General features: G+C 48.7%; 1 protein-coding gene across 2 annotated transcripts in view; it reads right to left on the reverse strand.

Annotated features, from left to right (window-relative positions):
- The window catches only part of COL6A2 (collagen type VI alpha 2 chain), a 31,020-nt gene extending 11,627 nt beyond the window's left edge, over positions 1–19,393 (reverse strand). For both annotated transcript variants that reach the window (XM_061167400.1, XM_061167401.1), the window contains exons 1-13: positions 19,274–19,393; positions 5,697–5,836; positions 4,865–5,463; positions 4,619–4,639; positions 3,824–3,889; positions 2,511–2,564; positions 2,381–2,425; positions 2,060–2,086; positions 1,817–1,843; positions 1,667–1,711; positions 1,054–1,107; positions 592–654; positions 112–174 (exon numbers count right to left, since the gene is read on the reverse strand). In XM_061167400.1, coding sequence (XP_061023383.1) covers positions 112–174; positions 592–654; positions 1,054–1,107; positions 1,667–1,711; positions 1,817–1,843; positions 2,060–2,086; positions 2,381–2,425; positions 2,511–2,564; positions 3,824–3,889; positions 4,619–4,639; positions 4,865–5,463; positions 5,697–5,835 — 1,203 coding nt within the window. In that variant the 5' untranslated portion in view covers position 5,836; positions 19,274–19,393. The remainder of the gene's footprint in view (positions 1–111; positions 175–591; positions 655–1,053; positions 1,108–1,666; positions 1,712–1,816; positions 1,844–2,059; positions 2,087–2,380; positions 2,426–2,510; positions 2,565–3,823; positions 3,890–4,618; positions 4,640–4,864; positions 5,464–5,696; positions 5,837–19,273) is intronic.
- Between the last annotated feature and the right edge of the window lie 8,550 nt (positions 19,394–27,943).

Consider the following 27,943-nt stretch of genomic DNA (forward strand, 5'->3'; position numbering starts at 1 on the left):
GGATGCTCAGGATCCAGGCTGGCCTGCACGACCACCTCCCTCCCTCCCTCACCGCCCCTTCCCCCCATGGGGTAGCATGGGCCTCAGTGCAGGGCCCCCGGGAACACTTGCCTTGCTTCCTTTTGCCCCATTCTCCCCTGGGGGGCCTCTGCGTCCTGGGCGGCCAGGGTCCCCCTGGAAATGTTTGGAGAAATCAAGAAATCAGCCTCTTGTTCCTCAGACCCGGGAGCAAGACAGGACCCCAGTGGGGCTGGGGGCTTGCAATTCTCCTCCTGTGTCCAAGGAGCAAGCCCCGCCCCTATGTGGGCACCCCACAGCCCCCATATGTGGGCACCCCACGGCCCACATGTGTGGCCACCATATGACCCCCATGTGTGGCCACCCCACGGCCCCCATGTGTGACCACCCCATGTCCCCCATGTGTAGCTCTACGACCCCCATGTGTGGGCACCCCATGGCCCCCGGCCTGGTTTGCAGGGACAGCGCCTCTTGCTGGGCGTCTAGGCCGGGTGCTGTGGGCAGGGAGAAGGCCCTGGGAGGGTGGTGGCCCAGTCTGCTCTGGCCCGCCCGCCCCGTGGCCAGGCCGTCTACCTTCGAGCCTTGGTCTCCTCGCTCCCCAGGGCTGCCGGCTTCCCCCACGTAGCCATCGGGGCCCTGAGAGAAGAGAGGGGGTTATGTTGGGCTCCTGCCCAGGGCTGTGCTTGAGTTTTCCCTGTGAGCTCAGGGCCAGCTGATCAGGGGGAGGGTGACCAGCACGCCATCTCTGGACTGGATGCCAGGACCCCTTGGGCCTGGGTGGGCCGATCGGACAAGCTGCCAATCTGGGGGGGCATGCCCTGGGACTCTAGAGCAGCTCCCCTCCATTTGACTCAGGAGCTCCAGGGTCACTTGTCACGTAGTGACCCCAACCCCGCTGAACCCTGGAGGGGGTCCAGGACAGGTGGCTGGGGAGGAGCCCAGCTATGGGCTCTGCCACCTGCCTTCCCGCTACAGCTGGTGGACTGACCCCCGCCTGGTGCCCAGCATCTCCCAGAGCCACCAGGCTGCACTCACCCGATCCCCGGTGTCTCCCTTGCAGCCAGGAGGTCCGATGCGCCCCAGCTTGCCCTGAAGGAGAAGAGAGGAACAGAAGACGTGTCAGGGCCGGATCTGGGGACACGAGCCCTGATGACAGGGGTCAGAGGTGCCAGGTCTGGGCACACTGGGCACCCCTTGTAGGACATCTGTGTAAATGGCCGTCAGGGTGGCACTTCTGCGAAGGTGGGAGGGCATCCCTGGGGTGTGGCTGGGAGCGTGGGGGTCTATGGTGTCTCCTCCACGTGTGTGCATGTGTGTGTGCATGCATGGTCTCCCGCGACACTTGTGTGTGTGCACCTGTGCAGGTCTGTGAACCCCCAGCCAGGCCAGACATGAGGTCCACAGGCCAGGCTGGGAGACTCCTGCCTGGCCAGTACCTGCTTTTCTGCAGCAAATGTCCACGCCCCTTATGCAGGGTCCCCGTCAGTCCTGTGTCCACTGAGGAGGCACGACCAGGGGCTGCCCAAGCCAAAGGTGTGGGCAGTGGGCGGATGGGCCCAGAGCCCACCCCCTGAAGGACCTGAGAGTCTTAAAGGGATCATGCTCGTTCCATGGGCACTGCTGCCCCGCCCAGGAACGGTGTACTCACCTTCTGCCCATCTGTCCCGTTCTTGCCCGCCAGGCCAGGGGCACCCTGGAGGAGAGGGGAGGAGGGACCCAGTTAGCTCCCTGGACTTCCTTCCTTCCTTCCGAGTAATGGGAAGGTGGGCACCCTGCCCTTGCCCGCCACTCTACTCACCTTCCGCCCGTCGGCTCCAAACTCGCCCTGTGTAGGAGGAAAGAGGCCAGTTAGTGCTAATCTTCCGCATCACAGACACCACTGCCTCCAGGCCTCAGACCAAACACGAGGCCAGAGAGGCCCCAGAGGTCACTACCGGCATGATGCGGGGTCTCGTGCCCCAGCAAGGACCCTGGGCTCGCTGAAGGATGCAGCTGAGGGGGTCAGGCTGGGTGAGGTCAGATGCCCAGAGTGGAATCTCACCTTCTCGCCTTTGAAACCAGGAACACCCTGAGGTCAAAAGGAAAGAAAAGAAGCATTACCACGGGCGGGCGGGGCGCTGGGACCCACCCACCAGATCCAGGGAGGAGAAGGGGGTGGTGTTGGCAGGCTCTGGTGGAGAGGTGCCCCCAGGGATGATGCTACGCTGGAAATACCGAGACGCTTCACTTCTGTGGGGCAGGGGCGGGGATGATGGGCTGTGCCAGGCATAGCCTGACCCCGTGGCTGGCCCCTCCTGGAGGCAGGAAGCCCTTGGCTTGTCCCCATGTCCCTGCCCCCCAGGCAGGGTCAGCAGCAACTTACCTTGGGTCCAGGGAATCCAATGGGGCCTTCGATGCCTGGATCTCCCTGTGGAAGAACAGAGGATGGTGGATGCAACCCCAGCTGCGGGGACAGGGGCCTCCAGACGGGTCGGGGTGGGGAGGGCACTCACCTGTCGCCCCTTCTGTCCAGGCTCTCCGGGCTCACCCATGTTGCCTTTGGCGCCCTGAAAGCAGATGACAGAGAAAGGAATTAAGGGAGGCATTGAGCTGGGGGAGCTCCTGGGAGGTGGCAAGACTGTGATCCTGGGGTTGGGTGGCCAGGTGACAATTACAGTGCCACCTCAGGACCCCTAGAGTCCTGGTCCCTGTCAGAACAGCCCTATCTGACCTGTTCCCTTGGGCTCTGACAGTCAGCTCTCTGAGAAGCCGCCCTGTGGTGGGGCTGGAGCGGCCCTGGGGTGGGGTGCCCACACAGATCTACAGGACTCCAATTCTGCACCTGGCTGCTCCTGCCCCATATCTCATGCCGCAATGTCCTCTAGATCCTGTGGGGGCAGCTAAATAACACCTCAAGACAGGCTGGCTCCTCAGAATTCAAGGTTTAACTGTACAATGTGGGACTGTATTAAGTAAGTGCATCTACTTATTAAGATGCTTCCAGTTTCAGGGCAAAGATGGGCAGAAGTGAGAGGTGGTCAGAGGAGGGAGGAGTAAGGAGCAGAAGGTCTTGGGGATCCAGGAAGTGGGAGACCAACAGACAGGAACCAGTGGGTGGGCAGAGGCTTCTGAACAGCTGTGTCCTGTTTTGGGGTTCCTTCTGCCCCCACACTAACCACAGTGATCCCTGCAGCAGCTTCCAGAGATGCCCCCTCCCCACCAAGGACCAGAGTCACAGCCCTGCCATGGGTGGCCAAAGCTGCCTCTGGTGGCAAATTCATCCCTGGATCTAGGACTGGAGTAACCAGGGAGGCAGCAGGAACATGTGACCAGCAGCCTGGCAGACAAGTACCTGGATACCTCACCCTTGAACTTGGAAAGAAGCCGCTTTCTGACATGAATCACTGGCGTTTCTTATACTCTGGTAGTAATTTTGGAGGAATTTCATTTTATACACCTCTGCTGTTATGAAGATGCAGGGCCAACCTGACCTCTTAAAAACCACTTATTTAATAAATGACAAGCAGGGGTGCCCTGTATGAATTTTCATCATGTTACTAACAATAATGTAGCTCATGCTTCTTTATGTACATGGGCATGCTTGTTTACTTTAGAGGAGTATTTTATGGGCAAATCTTAATTTATAAGTATTCCTACTTTTCTGGAAATGCCATAGGAAAAGAAGTTGATAAAAACTGAATTTTAGATCCTCCAGGGTGAGAAGTGGTGAGTCCATCCAAAGTGCAGTGGCCTTAAGATATGGAGCTGGGGAGAGGTCAGGGGCTTTCCTGTGACATCGACCCCACCGGTGGTCTGGGCATCTTACCTTCTGTCCGCGGTAGCCCTTGGGGCCAGGGGGCCCAGGGATCTCCAGACAGCTGACCTTGTAGCACTGAAATGGGAAGCAAGGGGCGGTGTGTGAGGCCAGGGTCACAAGTGCCAGGAGGGAGGGAGGGAGGGAGCGGCGTAGCCTGGGCCCCCCTGGATGCTGGGCCATCCTGAGAACGGGGCTGTGTGATGGAACAGACTTGAGAGGTGTCCAGGAGGCCTCTGTGCCCACCAGGGGCAGGTTCGGGGATCCACATGAGTGCTCTAATCAAGTTTGGGAAACCAAGGCTGGGTTAAGCAATGACTGGCAATAGGAAGGATTAAGTTGCTGCTGGCCAGTCTCTGCTGTTCTTGCGTGTTAAATCTCTGTGTTTTGAGCAGCTGTCCTGGGAAAGGGCAGGCTTGTAGGAGCCAGGGCTGTGAGATGGTGCGGGGGAAGCACAGGGACGAGGGTCCCACACTGGGCACACAGCTGGCCACCTGCCTTCTCCTCCTGGCCTGATTTAGGTGGACAGAGCCTGTCAGCCCGGGGGCAACCTTCAACCTCGAGCCTCATCCATAGGGATTGCAGGTGACCCTGATGCTGATCTCCTGGGCTTAGACAGCATGGTTTTGGCCACGAGCCCCTCAATCAGACTCCAGTCTCAGGCTCCACAGGGAGCAGAGGGGTTGTGCTCCCTCAGCCCTTCTCATTGTCCCAGCTCCTGGGAGTGCGGTGTGGGAAGGGGGGTGGTCATCTCTTCTGAGTCAGAGGCCCAGGCAGCCCCCCGGGCTGGGATGGAGACACTCTCACCTCTCCATAGGCTTCATGTTTCTGCAGAAAAGACAGAGAGAAACCCTTGTGAGTGGGGAACTGGAGGTGGCACTGGCTCCGCATCTGGGCAGGGACCCAGGACATCAGAGCAGACATCACATCCCTCCCCACATCAGACCCCTCCCCACCCCCGCCCCACACCCTTCAGTTACCTCACTCACAGTGGGTAGACAGACCCAGAGCCCTGTACTGCCTCCTGCTGCCCTGCCCCAGCCTGCCACTCACCATGACCTTGATGATGCGGTTGATGGTGTCCTGGTCAATCTCAGTGGAGTCCGGCCGCATTGTCGCGTAGTTGTTCCGGTAGAGTTCGTGTGGTGTGTTGGCGATGTCCCGCAGGCCCTGCTCATTCAGCTTCAGGTTGGGCGGCACTGCGAACAGCCGGATGCCCTCCTCGCGGGCCCGCTCCGCCTGCAGCTTGATGCCCCCGCACGGGCTGCCGGTCACGTGACCGTCGGTGATGACTACCGCAAAGTTGACCACGCCCTTGCCCACGTGCCGCCGGACCTCCTGGGTCATGTTGCCCAGCATGCAGTCGGTGAAGGTGCCCCGGCGAAAGGAGCTGATGCTCTGTAGGCTCTTGGTGAAGGAGGCCCGGTCGCTACCCGGCGGGCTGAACACCTCTACCAGATCGGAGAAGTGCAGGCCGCCGTAGCGCCAGCTCAGGGCCACCTGGTCCAGGTAGAGCTCATCCTGCAGTTGACTGATGAACTGCAGCACGAACTGCTGCATGTGGTAGAGCAGGCTGTCGGTGGGGGACTGCATGGTGATGCTCTCTGATGTGTCCAGCACGAAGTACACGTGGATCGGGCAGTCGGCCTTCTCTGGGGACGCACAGGTGTCACCTCGGGGTCTGAGCCGGTGGTCCTGGGGTCTGCCTGCCGGGTCTCCCTGCAACCCGCCCCACCCTCGGTCCGGCCCTGCCCCTCCACCCTAGGCCCCGCCCCTCACCCTAGGCCCCACCCACCCCTGCCCCACTCGGCCCCGCCCCCACCCTAGGCCCCGCCCCATCCCGGCCCCACTCAGCCCCGCCCCACGACGCCCACACCGGTTGTACCTGGGCAGCTATTCCTGTCCGAGGTGCCGGGGCTGATGACCTCCTGCTGCTGAGCATGGACGGCCCCCAGGAGCCCCCAGAGCAGGAGGGCGGAGCAGGGGCTGCAAAGCATCTTGGCAGCACCCTTGCGCCTCGACATCCTGCAAAAGGGAAGAGTGGCACTGCAGACCGTGCCCCACCCTCACATAACCGGCCCCCGGCCCCCCTCCCCAGATGATGCTGGGGGGACACACGGAGGTCAGGAAGCACCTCAGCTCAGGGTGCACCTTGCTCCCTTGCCTGGGTGGGGGCCACAAACACAGAGCGGGAGCAGAGACTGCAGGCTTAGGGCTCCATTCTGAGTGGGACATTCACGGTTCCTCATTGCCCTGCACAGCCTGGCTGTAGAGATTAAAGCAAGCCCCATGGGAGCATCAGGAAATCCAGGAGGGCTTCCTGCAGGAGGTGATGGATGTGCCCAGAGAGAGATAAGTGTCCAGAGGAAGGGAACTCCCCACCCAGAGGAATCTAGTTTACAGAGGACTGGGGGCAACACTTGATTGTGTTGACTGAGAAGGTGGGGTGAGGTGCAGGCCAGGGGCTCTGAAGAACCCTGAAGCCTCCAACCACTGCTGATGGCCACACACACCACATACACAGACATCTCACACACACACATTATCCACATACCACACACATATTATACACATCACACACACACTCCACACCACATACACCACATACATAGACATTTCACACACACACATCATACACACATCACACATATATTATACATATCACACACACACACCACACACATTCCACAAACACACACATCATACACCACACATCATTCACACACCACACACACACAGTATACACACCACATACACACTCCATATCACACACACACATCCATCATACCACACACATACATACACACACACATTATACATATCACAACACACTCCACACCACATAAACCACACACACCACACACACATATCACACACTCACACATCATACACCACACACACCATGTGCTAACACACATAATTAAAAAGAGGCCCACATAATAAAGTGTACTGGTAGAAAATATTATTCTCAAATATAACGAAAACTTCTAAAAGTATCTACCCAGTGGGAAAACACAAAAGCAACAAATATAAAATACAGAAATACCCAAAGGGAAGAATCACTTCGGCCTATGGGAGGCAACCTCCAAGCTATCCCCCTTGGAGTCCTCTCAGCTCCGAATTATCACTGACCACTGTGACCAACAGAATAACCTGGAGTGTGTTGTGTGACTTCCACGCGTGGGACATAAAAGCCATGGTGGCTTCTGCCTGGTCCTCTCTTGAACTACTTGCTAAGGAGGAGGCTGGCTGTCATGACACGAAGATGTGCCAACAGCCTTTGCAGCAGCTCACGAGGGGAGGCGATGAGGCCTCCAGCTGACAGCGGTGAGTGAGCTGTCTTGGAGGCAGACCCTCCACCTCAGCCAAGACTTCAGATAACTGTGGCAGAGCCAATATCCTGCCTGCACCTTGCAAGGGACCCTGAGCTGGAACCACCCAGCAACGCCTTCCTTGAGCTCCTAACCTGAATAAATTATGAGACAGTAAATGCTCAGGTGGCACTAGTGGTAAAGAGCCTACCTGCCAAAGCAGGAGACATAAGAGATGTGCGTTAGATTCCTGGGTCGGAAAGATTCCCCTGGAGGAGAGCATGGCAACCCACTCCAGTATTCTTGCCTGGAGAAGCCCATGGACAGAAGAGCCTGGCGGACTACAGTCCATAGGGTTGCAAAGAATCAGACATGACTGAAGTGACTTAGCACATTGTTCTAAATCACTGTTTTGAATACTTTATTATACAGCAATAAATCACTAATAAAGGAATCAGACTCTTCTTCTACAACATTGTAGACTGAAGATGAGACAATAATTCAGAATTTTGACAGGGAAATAAAATGACCCAAGAGATGTCTCCCCAGCCACCTTATCTTTCATATATAAGAATAAACATCTCAGAAAACTAAAAATAGGATTTCCATATGATCCAGCAATGCCAATTCTGGGCATATATCCAGACAAAACTCTAATTCAAAAAGATGCATGCACCCATGTGTACATAGCAGCACTATTTACAACAGCCAGGACACGGAAACAACCCAAATGTCCATTGACAGATGAATGGATAAAGACGTGGTGCATATTTAACACACACAATGGAATGCTACTCAGCCAAAAAAAGGACAACATAATGTCATTGGCAGCAACATGAATGTAGCTAGAGATAATCAAACTAAGTGAAGTAGGTCAGACAGAGAAAGACAAATACCATATGATATTACTTAGTTGTGAAATCTAAAATATGGCATAAATGAACTTATCTACCAAATAGAAACAGACTTACAGACATAGAGAACAGACCTGTGGTTGCCAAGGGAGAGAGAGGATGGACTGGGAGTCTGGGGTAAGTATACGCAAACTATTACATTTAGAAAGGTTAAAAAAACAAGGGCCTGCTATATAGCACAAGGAAGTATATTCAATATCCTCCAATAACTCATAATGAAAAAGAATATGAAAAAGAAAGTATATACATGTATAGCTGAATCACTTTGCTGTGCAGCTTACTGTGAATCAACTATACTTCAATTAAAACAAATAGCGTAAAAAATGGATAAGGACCTCAGATGTAAATGGGCTCAGAACTATGCCACCTACACACCATCCCTAAAAAATATTCTGCAAGGAGTTTCTGCAAACAATAGAGAGGTATTGTGGATTTGGTTCCAAACCACCATAATAGAGCAAATATAATAAAGGGAGTTCAGGGATTTTTTTTGGTTTTCTAGTGCATAGAAAAGTTATGTTCACACTATAATGTAGTCTATTGTGTGAAATGGTGTATGTCTTAACAATATACATAGCTTAATTAAAAATATTTTATTGCTAAAAAATGCTAATCATCACCTGAGCCTTCAGAGAGTTGTATTAGTAATATCAAAGACTGCTGATCACAGATCATCATAACAAGGTAATAACAAAAAGTCTGAAATATTTCAAGAACTCCCCAAATGTGACAGAGACACAAAGTGAGCAAATACAGTTGAAGAAATGGCTCTGATAAACTTGCTTAATGCAGGGTTGCCACAAGCTACTGATTTGTAAAAACCAAAATATCTGCAAGGTGCAATAATGTGAAGTACATTAAAATAAGGTATGTATGTCACTGCTCTATTAAAGCCACCAAACATCCATTTATGATTAAAAAACCAGACAAGGCAAACCTCATAAGAGATTTAGGAGTTGGATTAACACTATAAAGGATATGAATTTCAAATCAAGAAAAGTTATGACAAACCTAAACAATGTATTAAAAAGTAGAGACATCACTTTGCTGACAAAGGTCCATCTAGTCAAAGGTGTGGTTTCTCTAGTAGTCATGTACAGATGTGAGAGATGGACCATAAAGAAGGCTGAATGCCAAAGAATTGATGCTTTTTTTTTTTCAGGGCAGAATTTTAAAAATCATTTATTCATGAATCTGGAATGGATTCCCTCTCCCCCAGCCCCCACAAACACGATAACAAGAGGAAAAGATGGCAAACAGTGGTGTCCGGTCTTATTACACAGTGATGACACAATTCTCAAATCAGTCTACTGATCACAACAAAGAGGACACTAACATCAATGAACTCAACACGATCACGTTTAGGAAGTTCATCAAAATCGGGTCTTTCTTATGAAAGAGGATTTGGAGTATGACCTCAGACAAGAATAACAGCACAGTTCTCTCTTACAATGTCTATTTCACGGCACTCTGCCTTCACAGAGGAGCTAGCTAGTGAAGTTCAGAGTTCACTTAGAGGGTTGCCTTGCAAGTTTCAACCTTAGCCTCTTAGTTTCCTGGAGGTCAGATTGGCTAATGTCCAGAAGTTGTGTGTGTGTGTGTGTGTGTGTGTGTGCGTGCATGCGTGCACATGCACACACACACTCAGTCAGTCCTGTCTGACTTTTTGTGACCCCCATGGACTGTAGCCCACCAGACTCCTTTGTCCATGGGATTTTCCAGGCAAGAATACTGGAGTGGGTTGCCATTTCCTTCTCCAGAATTGATGCTTTTGAACTGTGGTGCTGGAGAAGATTCTTGACAGTCCCTAGGACTGCAAGGAGATCAAACCAGGCAATCCTAAAGGAAATCAACCCTGAATATTCACTGGAAGGACTGATGCTGAAGCTCCAATACTTTGGCCACCTGATGCAAAGAGATGACTCACTGGAAAAGACCTGATGCTGGGAAAGACTGAAGGCAGGAGGAGAAGCAGGCAACACAGGATGAGATGGTTAAATGGCATCACTGACTCAATGGACATGAGTTTGAGCAAGCTCCAAGAGACAGTAAAGGACAGAGAAGCCTGGTGTGTCACATTCCAGTGGGTCACAAAGAGTCAGACACAAGTTAGCAACTGAACAACACAATCAAACTTTACACAAAACTAAAATAGATGTTTTTGTCTTCATGGGTCACAGACTCCTTTAAGAAAGTGGACAATTTTACCTGACACAAATACACAGATTACTCATACACAGAAATCATATTCCTTATTACTTCAGTGGACCCATCTATGGAACTGACTCTGGGTTTAAAACTCCTGCACCTGAAGAATGACCAGTAGAGTACAAACAATAAAAAAGACAAAGAGTGTGGATCTCACTCTGTCACTCACTGTTGTGTCAGAAGCCAATGCAATAAGACAGTAAAAAGAAACAAGTATAAATCTTGTAAAGGATGAGATGGGAACTCCTTATTAAAGATGGTACTATCTACCGAGAAAACTCAGTAAGATAAACTGAACAAAGTTTAGGGGAGAGAGAAAGGGGTTTCACTGAGGCAGTTATAAGAAAAATACACAAAAATCTACAGGTTTTCTTCTATCAGGAATGACCAATTAGAAAAGGTAATGGAAAAAATACTATTTACACTAGCAAGAAAACCAAAATAAATCCAAGGAATAAACTTAACAAGAACCTAAGGATGTGCATGACTTGTGGAAAAAACTCAAAAAATTTCCAAAGAACACAGTTGGAGAGAAAAACCTTGTTTTTAGATGAGAGACACAATACTTAAGAATATCAGTTATTTCTAATCAAATCTATAACTGAATATAATTTTAACTAAAATTTCCAATAAATTTTCTTTTTTTGCCATTATTTGTTGACAAAATAAATCCTAGGTTCATCTGAAGGAATAAATAAGAGTAGGTGAAAAAAATAAAAAATGAAGGTTGATAAAATTTATGCTATCAAGTGCAATAATGGAATACAATCACAGTAATGAAGTATTTGTTGTTTTGGTGCAGGAAATGGCCATAAGACCACACAGCAGTGGCATAAAACCATATGAGAACTGAAAAGATGAGATGGCTATTTTTCAGAGCAGTGAAAGAAGGCTGGGAAAAGGGCTCACAATATGACTGTAAGTAATCCTACCTCATGCAGGGCACCCAAATAAAATCCAGGAGGAGCAAATAACTGTGTGTAGAGCATGGACTAAAAAGTCTTTGAAGAAAATAGAAAAGATTAAGTGGCATGAAATATCTATAAGTACTCTGCACCAGATGGTACACTGCAGATTTTCTTTTAATCTTCACAACAGCCCTTGGATATTAGTGTTAATATAACTTCCATTTCATAGATGAGGAAACTGAGACCAAGACAGGTAACTTGTCCAAGGTGCTCAGCTAGTAGCTGAGCTCCAAATCCAGGCAGCATGGTTTTGAGTCCACAGTCTTGAAAACTGGGCTCTCACATACCACCTTTATTACAACTAAGCAACATGGGCAGAGTGGAAACACCAAGAGCCAGGCAACCATCTCCCCAGTGCATGATCAAGATTTAATATTTTTAAGGTTTAAAAATTTTGATGGCCTGTTATTGTGTATATGTTTACAACTATAATACGTTGTTTTCTGTTGTCTTAAACTTTTTATTAATACATATTGCCCTTCTTTGTCTCTTATAACTCTTTTTGATTTAAAGTTCACTTTACCTGGTGTTGGTATAGCTACCCCTGCTCTTCTTTGGTTCCTATTTGCATGGAATAGCATTTTCCATCCTTTCACTTTCAAACCTATTTGTGTCTTTGGATCTAAAGTGAATCTTTTGTAGACAGTATTTAGCTGGATGGTGTTTTTTAAAGTCCATTCAGCCAGTATCTGTCTTTTGCTTGGACGGTATAATCCATTTACAATTCAAGTAGCTATTGATAAGGAGAGACTTACTTCTGTAGTTTTGCTATTTGTTTTCTATGTACCTTATAGCTTTTTGTTCCTCATTTTCTGCATTACTATCTTCCTTTCTGTGTAGCTGATTGTTGTAGTAAAACATTTACATCCCTTCCTCATTTCTTTTTATGTTTTTAGGTACTTTATGGTTACCATGGGATTAACTTAACATTATAAAATTATAACAATATAATTGGAATTTATGCCAGTTTAACTTTGTGCTGCCTGCCCAGTCATGTCCGACTCTTTATGACCCCATAAACTGGTAGCCCCCCAGGTTGCTCCATCCATGGAATTTTCCAGGCAAGAATACTGGAGTGGGTTGCCATTTCCTACTCCAGGGGATCTTCCCCACCTAGGGATAGAACTTGTGTCTCTTGTGTCTCCTGCATCATCAGGCAGAATCTTTACCACTGTGCCACCTGGGAAGCCAGTTTAAGTTCAACAACATACACACAAAAAACTGCTCCAAAAACACAAGCAAATATTATTTTTAATGCATTGGTCCCTTAAATTATGTAGAAAACAAAACGTGGAGCTACAAATTAAAGTTACAATAATACAAGCTTCAAGAAGAACAGAGGGGGAGGAATCATGTAGCTGATTTCAGACTATACCACAAAGCTACGGTAATCAAAACAGTATAGTACTGGCACAAAAACAGACACATAGATCAACAGGAAAGAACAGAGATCCCAGTGCACAAACCATGCACTTATGGTCATTAATCTATGACAAAGGAGGCAAGAATATACAATGAAGAAGAGACAGTCTCTTCAATGACTGGTGCTGGGAAAACTGGACAGCTAAATGTAAAAGAGGAAATTAGAACATTCTCTAACACTATATACAAAAATAAACTCAAAATGGATTGAAGATCTAAACGTAAGACTGGATACCATAAAACTCCCAAAGGAAACACAGAACACTCTTTGACATAAATCACAGCAGTATTATTATTATTTTTTTGCTCTGTCTCCAAAAACAAAGGAAATAAAACCAGAATTAAACAAATGAAATCTAATTACACTTAAAAGCTTTTTCACAGCAGAGGAAACCATTGACAAAATGAAAAGACAACCTGCTGAATGAGAAAAGATATTTGCAAATGATATGACCAATAATGGGTTGTGCATGTGTGTTAGTCACTCAGTTGTGTCCAACTCTTTGCGACCCCATGAACAGTAGCCTGCCAGGATCCTCTGTCCATGGGATTTCCCAGGCAAGAATACTGGAGTGGGTTGCCATTTCCTTCTCCAAATAAGGCGTTACTATCCAACATATATAAACAGCTCATACAACTCAACATCAAAAACACAAACAACCCAATTAAAAAATGGGCAGGAAAACTGAATAGATATTTTTCCAAAGAGGAAAGGTAGATGGCCAACAGGTACAGGAAAAGATGCTCAATACTGCTAATCATCAGGGAATTGCTAATCAAAATCACAATAAGATATCACCTCACACATGTCAGAATGGTTATCATCAGAGAGAATACAAATAACAACTGTTGATGAGGATGTGAAGAAAAGGAAACCCTCATGCACTTTTGAAGGGAATTGGTGGATTCCACTGTGGAATCAGTTGGTGCATCCACTGTGAAAAACAGTATGGAGGCTTCTCTAAAAAACTAAAGATAGAGCTACCATATGACCCAGCAATCCCAATCCTGGGTATACATTAGATTAGTTACTGTTTTTTTAGAAAATGTATTAGTCTCTCAAATCATGTAGAAAATAAGTGAGTTATATGCCATTGTTATAATAATAGCTTTATAAAATTGCTCATGTATTTACCTTTACTGAGTTCTTTATATCTTCATATGACTTCAAGTCATTGTCTATTGTCCTTTCATTTCACCTGCAGGACTCTCTTGAGCATTTCTTATAGGGCAGATCTAGTAATGAACTCCTTCAGGTTTTGTTTATCTGGGAAAATTTTTAAGTTTGCCCTCAACTTTAGGGGACAGTTTTGCTGGATATAGAATTTTTGGGTGACATTTTTTTCTTTTAGCATTTTGAATATATTAACCCACTGCCTCTGGTTTCCAGAGTTTCTGATGAGACATCTTCTGATAATGTTATTGAAGTTCCTTTGGATATCGCGAGCCACTTCTTTCTTGCTGATATAAATTTTTTCTCTTTGTTTTTGTCTTTTGACAGTTTGATTATAATGTGTAACGTGTGAGTCTCTTTAAGTTCACCTTATTTGTCTTAGATGTTTATATTCATGTCATTCATCAAATTTGAGAAGTTTCTTCACATGTTTCATCTGTCCCTTTCTCTCTCTGTTCCTTCTGGGACTCCCAAAACTGTATGCAGGTCCTTTAGGTTCTGTTCACTTTTCTCTAATCTTTTTTTCTTTCTGCTCCTCAGACTCATAATTTCCATTGTCTTATCTTCAACTTCAATGATCCTTTCTTTGCTCAAATTGGCATTTGAAGCCCTCTAATAAAATCATTGTGCTCTTCAGCTCTATTAAATCTTTTTTGATTCTACCAGGTTTTCTATTTATTGATATTTCTATTTTATTAATACATTATTTTTTTTACTTTCTTCACATCTTCCTTTAGCTCCTTAAGCATCTTTAAGATAGTTGTGTTAAAGTCTTTGTCCAGTAGATCCACCATCAGGTCTTTCTCAGGGATGGTTTTGGTTGGTTTATATTTTTTTCATTGAATGGGCCATATTTTTCTGTTCATTTACTTGCCTTTTGATTTTTGTTAAAAACTGGACATTTGAATCTAATATGGTAACTCTGGAAATCAGATTCTTCTCCTTCCCTAGGGTTTGCTATTTTTTTTATTGTTTTTGTTTTATTTATGTTGTAGGCTGTCTCTGTGCCAAGGATCAGCCTGAACAGTAAAGGTGCGTGTGTATATGCTAAGTCACTTCAGTTGTGCCCGACTCTTTGTGACCCCATGGACTGTAGCTCGCCAGGCTACTCTGCTCATGGAACTCTCCAGGCAAGAATACTAGAGTGGGTTGCCATTTCCTTCTCTGGGGGATCTTCCTGACTCAGGGGTTGAACCTGTATCTCTTATGTCTCCTGCATTGGCAGGCAGGTTCTTGACCACTTGGGACTTGGGAAGCCCCAAGGAGTAAAGGTAAGGTCTTCTTATATCCTTCCTGAGCCTGTACTTTCCTTAGATATGTGCAGTGCCTGTCTAATTTCCCCTGTATATACAATTGCTTTCCAATGTTATAGTCTTCAATGTCTGACTTCCAAAAAAGAGAAAAAGAGAAAAAAAAAAAAGGGTGGGGGAGGTGCCAGTCTTTTAAATCCCCTGGTAGTCAAGTCAACCAGAGAGGGTAAGGCTTGCAATGATAGGGAAAAGTATAACAATAATGGAAACCTCAATAGATTTAAAAAGAAAATATCATGAAAAGTATCTTCTCTGATCACAATGGGATGACTTTAGAAGTCAATAACAGAAGGAAAACTAGAAAATTCACAAATTGTGGGGATTAAACAATGCACTCTTAAACAACCAAAAGATTAAAGATAATCACAAGGAAAATTAGAAAATACTCACAGACTGATAAAAATGAAAATAAGACATACTAAATACATGAAACACAGTAAAAGCAGTATGAAGGAGAGAATTTATAGCTATAAATGTTTACATAAAACAAGAAAGATCTCAAATCAATAACCTAACTTTACAATTTAAGGAACTAGAAAAAAAAACAAACTAAACATACATCTAGCAGAAGGAGTGAAATAATAAACATTAGAGCAGAGATAAATGAAATGGATAATAAAAAAACAATAGGAAAAAAATCAATGAAACCAAAAGTTGATTCTTCAAAAAGTTCAACAACACTGACAAACCTTTAGCTAGATGGACTAAGAAAAAAAGAGAATACTCAAATCACTAAAATCATAAATGAAAATGGGAAATTACTACTTATTCTACAGAAATAAGGAGAATTATAAGAGAGTATTATAATCAGTTGCACATCAACAAATTAGATAACTGACATGAAATGGACAAATTCCTAGAAACACAAAACCTACAAAGAGAAAATCATGAAGAAAAATCTGAGTATTATTAGTAAGGAGTTTGAATCAGTAACTGAAAATCTGACAAAGAAAAGCCCTGGACCCGACAGCTTTATTGCATCCTATGAAGCATTTAAAGTGGAATTAATATTAATATTTCTCAAACTTTTCCAAAAAAATTGAAGAAGAGGGAATACCTCCAAACTCATTCTATGAAGTCAGCATTACAGATGGCATCATTGACTCATAGAATATGAATTTGAGCAAACTCTGGGAGACAGTGAAGGACAAGGAAGCCTGGTGTGCTGCAGTCCAAGGGGTTACAAAGAGTTGGACACGACTTAGCAACTGAACAATATTACCCCTGATACCAAAACCAGATAGACACTACAAGAAAAGAAAACTACAGACTAAAATCCTCAACAAAATATTAGGAAACAGAATTCAACAGGATAAAAAAAGGGTTAAACATCATGATCAAGTGGGATTTATTCCCCGAATGCAAAGATGGTTCAACATACGAAAATCAATTAACGTAACACACCACATTAACAGAATGAAGGAAAAACCCACATGATCATCTCAATTGATGCAGAAAAATCTTTTGATCAAATTCAATATCTTTTCATGATTCAAAAACTCAACAAAGTAGGACTAGATGGAAACTATCTCAGCATAATAAAAGTCATTTATGAAAATCCCACAGCAAATATTAAACTCAATTGTGAGAGACTAGAAGTTTTTCTAAGGTCAGAACAAAACAAGATGCCATTTTTACCACTTCTATTCAACATAGTATTGGAAGTCCTAGCCAGAACAATTAGGCAAGGAAGAGGAATAAAAGGTAGAAGTAAAATTATCTCTGTTCATAGGTGATATGATCTTCCATGTACAAAATCCTGAAGAGTCCACAGAAAGAAACTGTTAATAAATGAATTAATCTAAGTAGCAGGATACAAAGTCAACACACAGAAATAATTTGCATTTCTATACACCAACAATGAACAGCACAAAAGGTAAATTAAGAAAACAATTCCATTTACATCAACTGCACTGTTCCTTTGTGATCTGGCCCAACCCCAACGCATGCTCAGGGTAGGGGCTGGCTTCCAGGTCCTGTTCAGTGAGCAGAATCCCATGAGCCCTGCTTCTCTGCAGATGTGCCCCACACCAGCTCTGCACAAATGTTTGAAAGGAGTCACAGGAGGGACCAATCCAGTGGAACATGGGGTGGGGTTTAAAATAAAAGAATCAAACTATTTGGGTTTTTCTTAAAATAATCATGAGAGCCAAGTTTTCCAGGTATCATAAAGCATTCATGGCAGCAAACACGGTCTCCCTCCTCTCTGTACCTGGAGACCCTGTCCTACAGATGAGAAAATGGTGATGGAGAGGAGGGCAGGCTCGGCCTACACCCTCTGCTGAGGCCTGGGAAGACCCCTGGGTCCTGCTCCTTCTCCCAGGCACTGGCCCATTCCAGGGAGCTCGACTGACCTGAGGGACCTCAGGCGGGTCCACTGCACAACAGAGCCACCTGTGCTGGCTGGCGATGCAGAGTCCACTGGGTGTGGATGTGCCCTGCCTGACCAGGTGACCCAGCGGCTGGAGCCTGGTCTCCTATATGTTGCCTTGCCTGTGGCTTCCACCTCGGACGGGCCTAACAACTGCCCCCAACCTGCTGTGGTCTTCACAGCCCTACCCCCAGGTCACTTTCATCAGCCCAGGGTGGCAGCTTTGCAGTGGCCAGAGTATTTCAGAGGTCCACTGAGACCCATGTCTGGCCGAATGGACACATCTCTGCCCCTTGTATCTAGCCCCTCCAGTCACCTATGCCCCAGGGGCACAGGTCCTCTCCCCACCCCACCTCCTGCCGCCAAGTGACAGGAGGAGGCAGACCACTTCCCTCCCTCCTGGGAGCCCCAAATACCCATCAGGCCTCCTGGCCCTGGTGAGGCAGACAGAGGCAGGGAGGGAATAAACCCTGCTGTAAGAGGGCCTCCAGGCTAGAGCTCCTTTACTGGAAACTAAACCCAGGGAAGTCATTGGAAAAGACCCTGATGCTGGGAGGGATCAGGGGCAGGAGGAGAAGGGGACGACAGAGGATAAGATGGCTGGATGGCATCACTGACTCGATGGGCATGAGTTTGAGTAAACTCCAGGAGTTGGTGATGGACAAGGAGGCTGGCGTGCTGCGATTCATGGGGTTGCAGAGTCGGACACGACTGAGCGACTGAACTGAACTGAACTGAAACCCATGGAAATTTGTGGACCTTAAGCCTCCTTCTTTTAGAGTGTCTGCAGCTGAAGAGCCTTTCCTTGGGGACAGCTGGGTGGCCTAGGGGTGTGGAAGCTGTCAGCTTCCTCCCTAGGTGCAGGGGAGGATGGTTGGGGGCCCTGGGCAGGATGGCAGGCACACAGGGGTGGCATCCTGCTGTTTTTGATCATCCTTACTGGTATCAGCAGGTACTCCCAGCGGCAGACTTCCCCCCACCACCCCAGTGGGTGCCGGGCCCTGTCCCAGGCTCTGCTGGGGAGGATCCGGAGGATCTGGGGCGGGTGTGGGGCCGGCCCATCAGGGGAGCCGCCCAGCATAGTCACCACCCCCCTCCCCCCACGCTCCCCTTGGTCTCCCTCAGCAGACTCTCGGGTTGGGGGCAGATGCCCAGTGGACACCTCCAGCCTCAGAGGAACGGGGTAGGCTGGGCTCCTGCTGACTCCTGGGTAGGTGGGGTGTGACTGTGACTCCCCTTCCCCTGCTCTCCATTGGAATGTCAGGGACCCCTCCTCCCCTGAGGCCCACTGCAGGGAAGCTGGTCCCTCGGAGCTCATTCTAGGGGCGAGTCTTTCTGGGGAGTAGGGACAACCGCTCCCTCTCAGCTGAGCCGAGGAGGGGTGTCAGCACCCCTGGACACCCCGTGCCCAGTTTCGTCTTGGGCGGGGTGTCATCCCATGGAAGTGAGTTGGGCTCCTCAAACTCTGGAGATGTCCCCAGGCACGAGACACAAGACCGAACCTCCCAGGAACGGCCAGGGGTCTGGCTGCAGATGGGGGACCGGGCACGGATGGCAGGCGTCCGGAGCCCCAGCACGGCTTCCCGAAAGGGAACCCGGCTCTGCCTAGGAGAGACGGGGGCAGCCGGACGGGTCCCCGCGCGAGGCGCCCCAGGAGAGGGCCCGGGAGCTTCAAGCGAGGCCGGCGGTGCAAGTGGGAGCACTGCGGCGGGAGCGGACCCCCGGGCAAGACCCAACTCCCCGCGTCCCCGCGCCGCGCGGCACTGCGCTGTCGGGGGCCTTACCTGACCGCGCTTCGGGCGCCCTCGTCGGACTCGTCCCGAGCGAAGAGGCTCCGGGTCCTGACCGCGCGAGACGGCGCCGAGTGGGCAGAGGGAGGGGCGGCGGGAAGGGCCGCCGCCAGACCCCGCCCCCTCCCCGCCCCGCGCCCCGCCCCCCCGCCCCTCCGCGGCCCGACGGCGGCCACCGGGCGGCGCTGCGGCCACGCGGATGGCGGCAGGGCGGGGCCGGGAGGCGACCCAAGGGGACAGGGGTGCGGAAGAGAGGCCCCTCTGCGATCCCTGCTAAGTCAGGACCCCTCCCTGTTCTTGGGATGCTGCTCCGACTGGACACCTGCCCACCTCCCTGCTTGCTGCCCTCTCCCCCATTTCCTGGCGACCTGGAGTGTCTACTACCGGGCTTGGGGCGCCTTACTCACCACTCACTCGGCCCTCGGAGGAATGGCCCTGGGAGGCTGCAGAGTCCTCCCGCCAGGCGTCCTGTTCCCAAGTCCCCCTTGCTCAGAACCGGCGGGCTGGGGTCTCGTTCCTCCCTCAGGGACACGCAGCTCTGTGGACCCATGGATCATTGCCCCGCCACCCAGAGGTGAAGGGCCGGCCTGGAGCGGCAAGAGTGGCCAGGATAGCGGGAGTCTCAGGCTCTCTAGGTGGAGAGGAGGGCCTAGGGGACTGGCCGACCGTTACCCTGTGAGAACCCCAGAGCTGCTCTTGGGACTGGGCCCTGGGGCCTCTGTGATGTCCCTGCCTGAGCATAGTGAGAAGGGGTCCCTGGTAGGGCTGTGGTGGGAGTTGCCACTCCCCAGGACCAGTGCTCCTCCTGGAGGAGGGATGCAAGTGGGACTGGGGGCGAGGTCCCTGGCTCGGGGACAGGGCGCCTCACCAGCACCCTTGAAGCGGGCCAGGCAGCGGAAGGTGTCTGCTTGGCCATTCCTGGTCTGTGACTGTCAGGCCCTGGCCGAGTGATGCCGAGACGCTGAACCTGGATGGGGACGTGCAGGCCTGGTTGGAAGGAAAGAGGCCACATGTCAGAGGACTGGTGAGGGAGCCTGTAGGTGCTGACTGTAGTCCTGGGCTGGATTTGCGGGTCCTTGACCCAGAAGGGCTTCCCAGGTGACACTAATGGTGAAAGAACTTGCCTGCTAATGCAGGAGATGCAAGAGACATGGGTCAATCTCTGGGTCGGGGGAAGGAAATGGCAACCCATTCCAGTATTCTTGCCTGGAGAATTCCTTGGACAGTGGAGCCTGGTGGGCCATAGTCCATAGAGTCGCGAAGAGTTGGACATGACTGAAGCAACTTAGCACACATACACTGCCCAGAAGCCAGGACAGAAGATTAGAGAAGCAGGAAAGCTGGACTCAGAGGTCCCGTCTTGGAACGCAGCATTTAATCTCCCAGCAGTCTTCAGGTCACAGGACAGACTCAATTCTGAGATGACTCACAGAGGCCTGGAGAAAGTGCTGGCCCCTGGTGAGCAGAAAGGAAGCGCTGAAGCCATCCTGGTAGAAGGTGGAGGGAGGAACAGACAGGCCCCAGGCTGTGCCAGGTGCAACACCCTTGTCATGGGTTAGTGAGGCCGTTGGCCAGTGATCACGTTCTTTTCCATCCCAATTACCAAAAGAGGCTCAGAAACAGTTTGCAGTCATGTGGGGGCACAACAGTGCTCATTTATGGTTTGGCCTCAGGGCGGTGCCAACTCTCTCCTCTGTCCTAATGCTGGACATCCCCCCAGGACAAGACAGGCCCCTCACACTGAGGTCATCTCACACTGGTCAGGATGGGCCAGGAGGCTAGTGGGCAGGGCCTTAAGACACCCTAGAGGTGCGAGAGGAGCCCTGTGAAATACAGGGAGCTGCTCTTCATGCCGGTTGTAGGGGCTGTTGGCCAGGGTGTGCTCAGATGTCCCCAACGTGAAGGACAAGTTACTGTGCCTTGTGTCCCCTCCCGAGGCAGAAGCACAGGCCTGGCAGGCCTCTTGGGTTCTGGAGGCAGCACCTTCCACTGTTAGGCGTACCACTCGACCCCGTGTGTTGGGTGACTCAGACAGAGGGCAGCTTTGAGGGCGTCAGTTCAGTTCAGTCGCTCAGTCGTGTCTGACTCTTTGCGACCCCATGAACCACAGCACACCAGGCCTCCCTGTCCATCACCAACTCCCGGAGTCCACCCAAACCCATGTCCGTAGAGTTGGTAATGCCATCCAACCATCTCATCCTCTGTTGTTCCCTTCTCCCCCTGCCCTCAATCTTTCCCAGCATCAGGGTCTTTTCAAATGAGTCAGCTCTTCGCATCTAGTGGCCAAAGTATTGGAGTTTCAGCTTCAGCATCAGTCCTTCCAATGAACACCCAGGACTGATCTCCTTTAGGATGGACTGGTTGGATCTCCTTGCAGTCCAAGGGACTCTCAAGAGTCTTCTCCAACATCACAGTTCAAAAGCATCAATTCATTGGCATTCAACCTTCTTTATAGTCCAACTCTCACATCCATACATGACTACTGGAAAAACCATAGCCTTGACTAGATGGACCTTTGTTGACAAAGTAATGTCTCTGCTTTATAATATGCTGTCTGGTTTGGTCATAACTTTCCTTCCAAGGAGTAAGCGTCTTTTAATTTCATGGCTGCAATCACCATCTGCAGTGATTTTGGAGCCCCAGAACATAAAGTCAGCCACGGTTTCCACTGTTTCCCCATCTATTTGCCATGAAGTGATGGGACCAGATGCCATGATCTTAGTTTTCTGAATGTTGAGCTTTAAGCCAACTTTTTCACTCTCCTCTTTCACTTTCATCAAGAGGCTCTTTAGTTCTTCTTCACTTTCTGCCATAAGGGTGGTGTCATCTGCATATCTGAGGTTATTGATATTTCTCCCGGCAATCTTGATTCCAGCTTGTGCTTCCTCCAGCCCAGCATTTCGCATGATGTACTCTGTATATAAGTTAAATAAGCAGGTTGACAATATACAGCTTTGATGTACTTCTTTTCCTATTTGGAACCAGTCCATTGTTCCATGTCCAGTTCTAACTGTTGCTTCCTGACCTGCATACAGGTTTCTCAAGAGGCAGGTCAGGTGGTCTGGTATTTCCACGTCTTGAAGAATTTTCCACAGTTTATTGTGATCCACACAGTCAAAGGCTTTGGCATAGTCAATAAAGCAGAAATTGAGGGCGTCAGGGAGCAGGAATGTCTGTGTAGCAGGCCTGGGCCGTTGGCCCTGCACTTGGACCTGTGGTACTGGAGGTGTCAGTGGGCAGGTGCCCCTTGGGCTGTGGGCAGGCCCTGGGCTCTGGAGCGAGGTTGTGTGTGTGTGGACGATACTCACCTTTAGAGAAATGCTTCCTGACTCCCGAGCATGAGGAGCAGCCTGGCCTTGCAGCTCTCTGCCCTGGGGCGTCCGTCGTCAGGGGTGCTGGGCACTTGCAGCCTCCTGGGACACTGCGTCCCCCGCTTCCTCCGTGGAGGGAGCCATCAGCTCAAGGCCGGCTGTGCTTTCTGCTCTGTTTGCCTGTCCAGGCAGTCATGACATCGTCAGTCACTCGACGGCTTCCTATTTCTCGAGGGGGAGCTCCCCGCCAGTGTGCAGCTTCTGACACCTGCTGTCCATGCCCTCCTGCCCTCGCTGCCAAGGAAACAGGTCTGAGAGTGGACATGACCTTCCTGGAAAGAGAACCTCAGCTTTGGAGGTGAGGGTGGTCTCCTGAGCCCTCTGCCTGCAGGGCTGTGCCCGGCTTCAGCATGGAGAACGGCTGCTGAGTCAGTGAATCCCTGAACCTCAGAAGTGCAGGCATTGCAGGGCCTGGCGATTCTGTGGAGATTCACGGGACTGAGACCCTCAGGGTTGCCCGCTGCGTCCAGCCCACCTTGGCTGTGGAGGTGGGGAGTGGTCTGCGAAGTGTGGGACAGATCTCAGACCACAGCAGTGAAACCAGACACCCCATGTGTCCCTGGAAGGACCTCCTGCTGTGGCTTTATTCAGCCTCTATGATCCTTGAGCCCAAGGAGCCTCCCCTTGTCAGAGCCAGGACGTGGGAGGGGGCCGGAGGGGGCTGTCCTGACGTCCTAGAATTGCAGCTGGGAAATGTTTGCTCCCCTCCTGTCAGTCCATTTGCAGGCTGACAGTGGGGGTGGAGCTCAGGTCATGCTGTCCCCTTGCTCCCACGCCACTGTTCCCTCAGGATTCTGAGGTGCAGAAGGGTGTGGGGGCACTCAGGTCAGCCCTTGGCCTTGGGCAGCTGTCTGCACTGGGATGGCCGCCTGGTCTGGGCCGCATCCATGAGGGGCCTGGCTCGGTCAGAGGCTGGGGGCTCTCAGCCCCGAGAGTTTCCAGGAGGAAGCCAGGTGCCAGGGCCGCTCAAATCTGCGGGGAGGGGTGTGGAGACAAGCTGCATGAAGGGAGTGGACAGCCTAGTCCCAGGCCTTGGCAGCGCAGACATGCCGAGGCCTGGGACCAGTGACTCCAGGGGATGCGTGTGTGCTTGCAGTGGGGGAAGGAGCGGTGCTTGGATATGGGCCCTGCTGGCCATTTCCTCCTCTGCCCACACGTTCTCAGGCCCAGGGAGGCCTTAAGTGTTTCCGTATGGACAAGCCCTCTGTGGCTTTCTCATGTTCAGGGCCTGTTGTGGGACCGTTCTGGGTGGCTGCTGGGACTTTCACAGCCCAGAAATGCATTCAGAAGATGAGTGAGGACTCACATTTTCCTTTGCTTGCTCTCAGGGCTGACAGAGCTAACTCCCGCTCTCCAGGGAAACACGCAGAAACAAGACCTGCCATTAGCAGCGAGGCCGAGAGTCAATGTGTCAGTTCGGATCCCATGCCAGTGGGAGAGCCTCAGCTTTCATGATTTTAAGCCAAAGCCACTCACTGGTCTGGACCATCTTAGCGGGGTTGGGCAGTGGGGCGCTTGTATTCATGACAACCCCGGGGCCCTGTGACAGCTCAGCATGGGCCACCGTCCACCTTTCTGGTGGGAGCCAGAACAGCGGTGAGCCCTGGTGAGGGGCCCGTGAGGGGCCAGGGCACAGGGTGGCAGGAAGGTCAGGGGACTTGTGCTGGCGGGTGAGAGGAAAGGGCCTGTGAGTGCCCGGTGAGCTTGACCCAGCCACGTGACGCTCCTGAGGGGTCTTCTCCTGCATGTCTGGTCATGTCTTAGGAAGTGAAGCCAGGCTGATGATAGCATCCTGAGCGCTCCCTTCACACGTCTGACTAATGGATCCTGTGTTGTGAGAGCCTCGAAGTCAAGAGACTGGTGCTCACAGGGAGGGTAGGTGGGAGAAGAAAGTTCTAGGTCTTGAACGTCTAATCTCCCCAGCAGTGGTGGTTTTCTCCCTCTGCCACCTCTGGGTACTTATAAACTATATGAAATTAGTTTACAAAATGCCTCAAAATATTTATGCCTCCTCCTGACCAGCCGTGCTGTCCTGAACAGAAAGGGCCCAGAACGTCATGCAACTCAACTTCTGCTGGTTCGGGAAGGCCACTCTGGGATGCCAGGGCTGGCCTGGGCGGCTGGGGTGTGGGATGGCCAGGCAGCCACACCACAGGGCTTCCCACTGCGGGTCTGCCTCAGGGGCCAAGTCGCCAGACCCCCAAAGTCTGAGCAAAACTGTCCCATGCACGTCTTCCAGGAAAGAGGACCCACAAGTTTCATGGTATTCTCGAAAGAATAAGTAATTCCAAAGGCATTGCAGATTTTCAAAGAACTGGGACTGAAAAAATTATACAAAAACCGTGTGAAACAAAGTTTAGTCTTTTTAAGATGACTTAGGAGGTCCAGAGGGGTCATACCACCACTGTGACCACCATCACCCCCCCACTGTCACCCCTTCCGTGACGACCACACCCCCACCCTTATCACCATCATGATCTTCACTACCACCGGCACCACCACCTTTGGATCCAGGATGGGATCACTTAGAAGTCCTGCAGGGTTGTCTGTTGGCCAGGGTCTTGACTTTCAGTGGTCAAAGCAAGACACAGGACTACTATGACTCAAGAATGGAGGTGTGGGAAGAGGTGCAGAGGTTCTGTGACTGTGATGAGCCTATGCTCCCACCACAACTAAGGCCTTCTCCCATTGCTGCCTCCATCCCGTTTGGCTCTGTCATGCTCTCTCCCCAGGCAAGTGCTGACCATTTCAGGGGCTTATATCTTTAGAAAGTTACAGCCTCTGTTCTCAAAGGTCTTACCATGTGAGTGAAGATGAAAGACACTCATGATGGGTGTGCTTATGTTGGAGTGCTAACCACATGTTCCAGGTGCAGGAGTGTCCTTATCAGTTGTGTTTAATTTCCATGGCCTTTTAAATTTTAGTAATTAAAAAATTTTGACTAGTGTTTGACCCTGAATGTTTATAACATTATTTATTTATTTTGGAGCAGATAATGCGTGTTCATTGTGCAAAATTCAAAAGGTGCAACAGGACATAGAATAGAAAACAGACCTTCCTCTCAGCCCACCCTGCAAGGCCTGACTGGGGAGAGTCACTGCCAAGTTCCACAGGGGACACTTCAGACACTGCCCATCATCATTCTCTTAATATTTAGTTTAGTGTACGCCTGGTGGTAATACATCTTTTCAGTTTTCACTTGTCTCTACGACGTTTTATTTAGCCTTCAGTTTTGAAGTCTGTTTCCTAGGCAGAATTTCCTCTCAGCTAAATGACAGAGAAGACAGGCATCGACTTTAGGCTTCCAGATTTGTGGGAAGTCTGTCTTTCTGTGGTTCCTTTGAAGATAATGTGCCTTTCTTCTCTGGTTGCTTCTACAATATTCTGTCTTTGGTTTATAGCTGTTTTCCTGTGACATGCCTAGGAGTGCTATTCTTTGCATTTATCCTGGTTGGCATATGTAGATTCCTTGTCTGAACTTGTAGTATATGCCTTTTTATCAGTTTTAGAAAATTCTTGGCTGTTATCTCTTCACATACTGCCGCTGCCCTATTCTGTCTTTTTTCTCCATCTGGGCCTTAAGTTTCACGTATATTAGATATTTTCATCATTTTCATTTATCTCTTACGCTCTTTTCTGTATTTTCCATTTCTCATTTATCCTTCAGTCTTGACCATTTCCTACTGATCATTTTCAACTTTCCAATGATTTTATCTTCTCTTCCACTGTGTCTAATCATTGTTAATCCCATCCATTGAGTTCTTACTATTAGTCATTATTTTTTTAATTTTTGAAATTCCCATTTTATCTTCAATTTCTAGATTACAGTTCTCTTATTCAGTTGGCTATCTCACCTTCCATTTTATGGGAAAAAAAAATCTCAATATTAATAATATGAGATATTAATCACATTTAAAGTTAACGTATGATAACTGTGAAACCAGAGGCACTTGTGGATCTGTTTTTTTTCCCCCGATATGGTCCTGTCTCTTGACTAACCTGGTGATTTTTTATTAAATGCTGGACATTATTTGTGAAAGATTATAGAAGTTCTTCTTAATATTATCTTCCTTTTTATAGGGTTTACTTTTATTTTAGTGGGAAGTTAGTTTAGGGACAGATAACCTTTTTCTAATCAGGAACTGATGTAATTCAAATCTAAATTTATGCCTTTGTGAAGAATGGTATATTATCACCACTTCTTCCTTACTTTTAGAACATAATTTTCTTTAGTGACCCAGTTGAGAATGTGGCATATTTACCAAGGCTTCTGTTCTTTTGAAGGTCCAGAATTCTAGGTGTTGAACTGAGATAATTGCAAAGACTATGCGTAGCTTAAACAAAAAACAGATTTATTGAGGTGTATTTTACATAACAAACTTCATCCTATTCAGGTGTGCAATTCAATGATTTTTCAATAAAGTTGCCAAGTGGTGTAATAATCAACGCAAATCGCTTTAGAACTTTTTCATCGTACCAACAAGAGCCCTCAGGCTCATTTACAGTCAACCCTTTCCCACCTCAGCCCCAGGAAACCACTAGTCTACTCATCTGTATGGACTTGCCTTTTCTGAGTGTTTCACATAAAAAGAATCATATAGGGATTTCCCTGGTGGTCCAGTGGTTAAGACTGCGCTCCCAATTCAGTGGGAACAGGTTCAATCCCTGGTCAGGGAACTAGATCCCATGTGCTTCGCAGTGCAAACAAACAAACAATGGAATCATATAACACGTGGACACTTGTATCTGGCTTCTTTCATTTGGCATAATGTTTTTGAGGTTCATTCATGTCACAGCATGTTTCAGTAGTTTATTCTTACCAAAGTACAGTAGTTTTTCTTGAATAAATTCTTCAGATTGTTGTAATCCTTTGGTTAACCTCCAGAGCTCAGAAAAAGTTAATTTAGATACTTTTGTCAGTTACTTCATTGCTTGTAAGAAGGAGTGAATTCACAGAGGTGCTCACTCCATCATTCCTGAAGTCCTGCCTTATAATTTACTTTTGTATATAGATCCTGTGCCTTGCTAAATTCACTCATTAGTTCTTGAAGCTTTTTTTTTTTTTTTTTTTTTTGGTAGATTTCATAGAATTTTCTAAGTACATAGTCAGGTCATCTGTGAATAGACAGTCTCACTTTCTGATCTAGATTTCCTTTATTTCCCTTTCTCACCTTTGTGCACTGGTGAAACCTCCCGTCCAATATCCCATAGTGGCAGTGAGAGGGGACACTGTTCCTGCATTCCCGAGTTTAGAGACAGCCTTTTGTTTTCATATTAAATATAATATTAGAAG

Source organism: Dama dama, chromosome 19, assembly GCF_033118175.1.
Source record: "Dama dama isolate Ldn47 chromosome 19, ASM3311817v1, whole genome shotgun sequence".
NCBI classification, from domain to species: domain Eukaryota; kingdom Metazoa; phylum Chordata; class Mammalia; order Artiodactyla; family Cervidae; genus Dama; species Dama dama.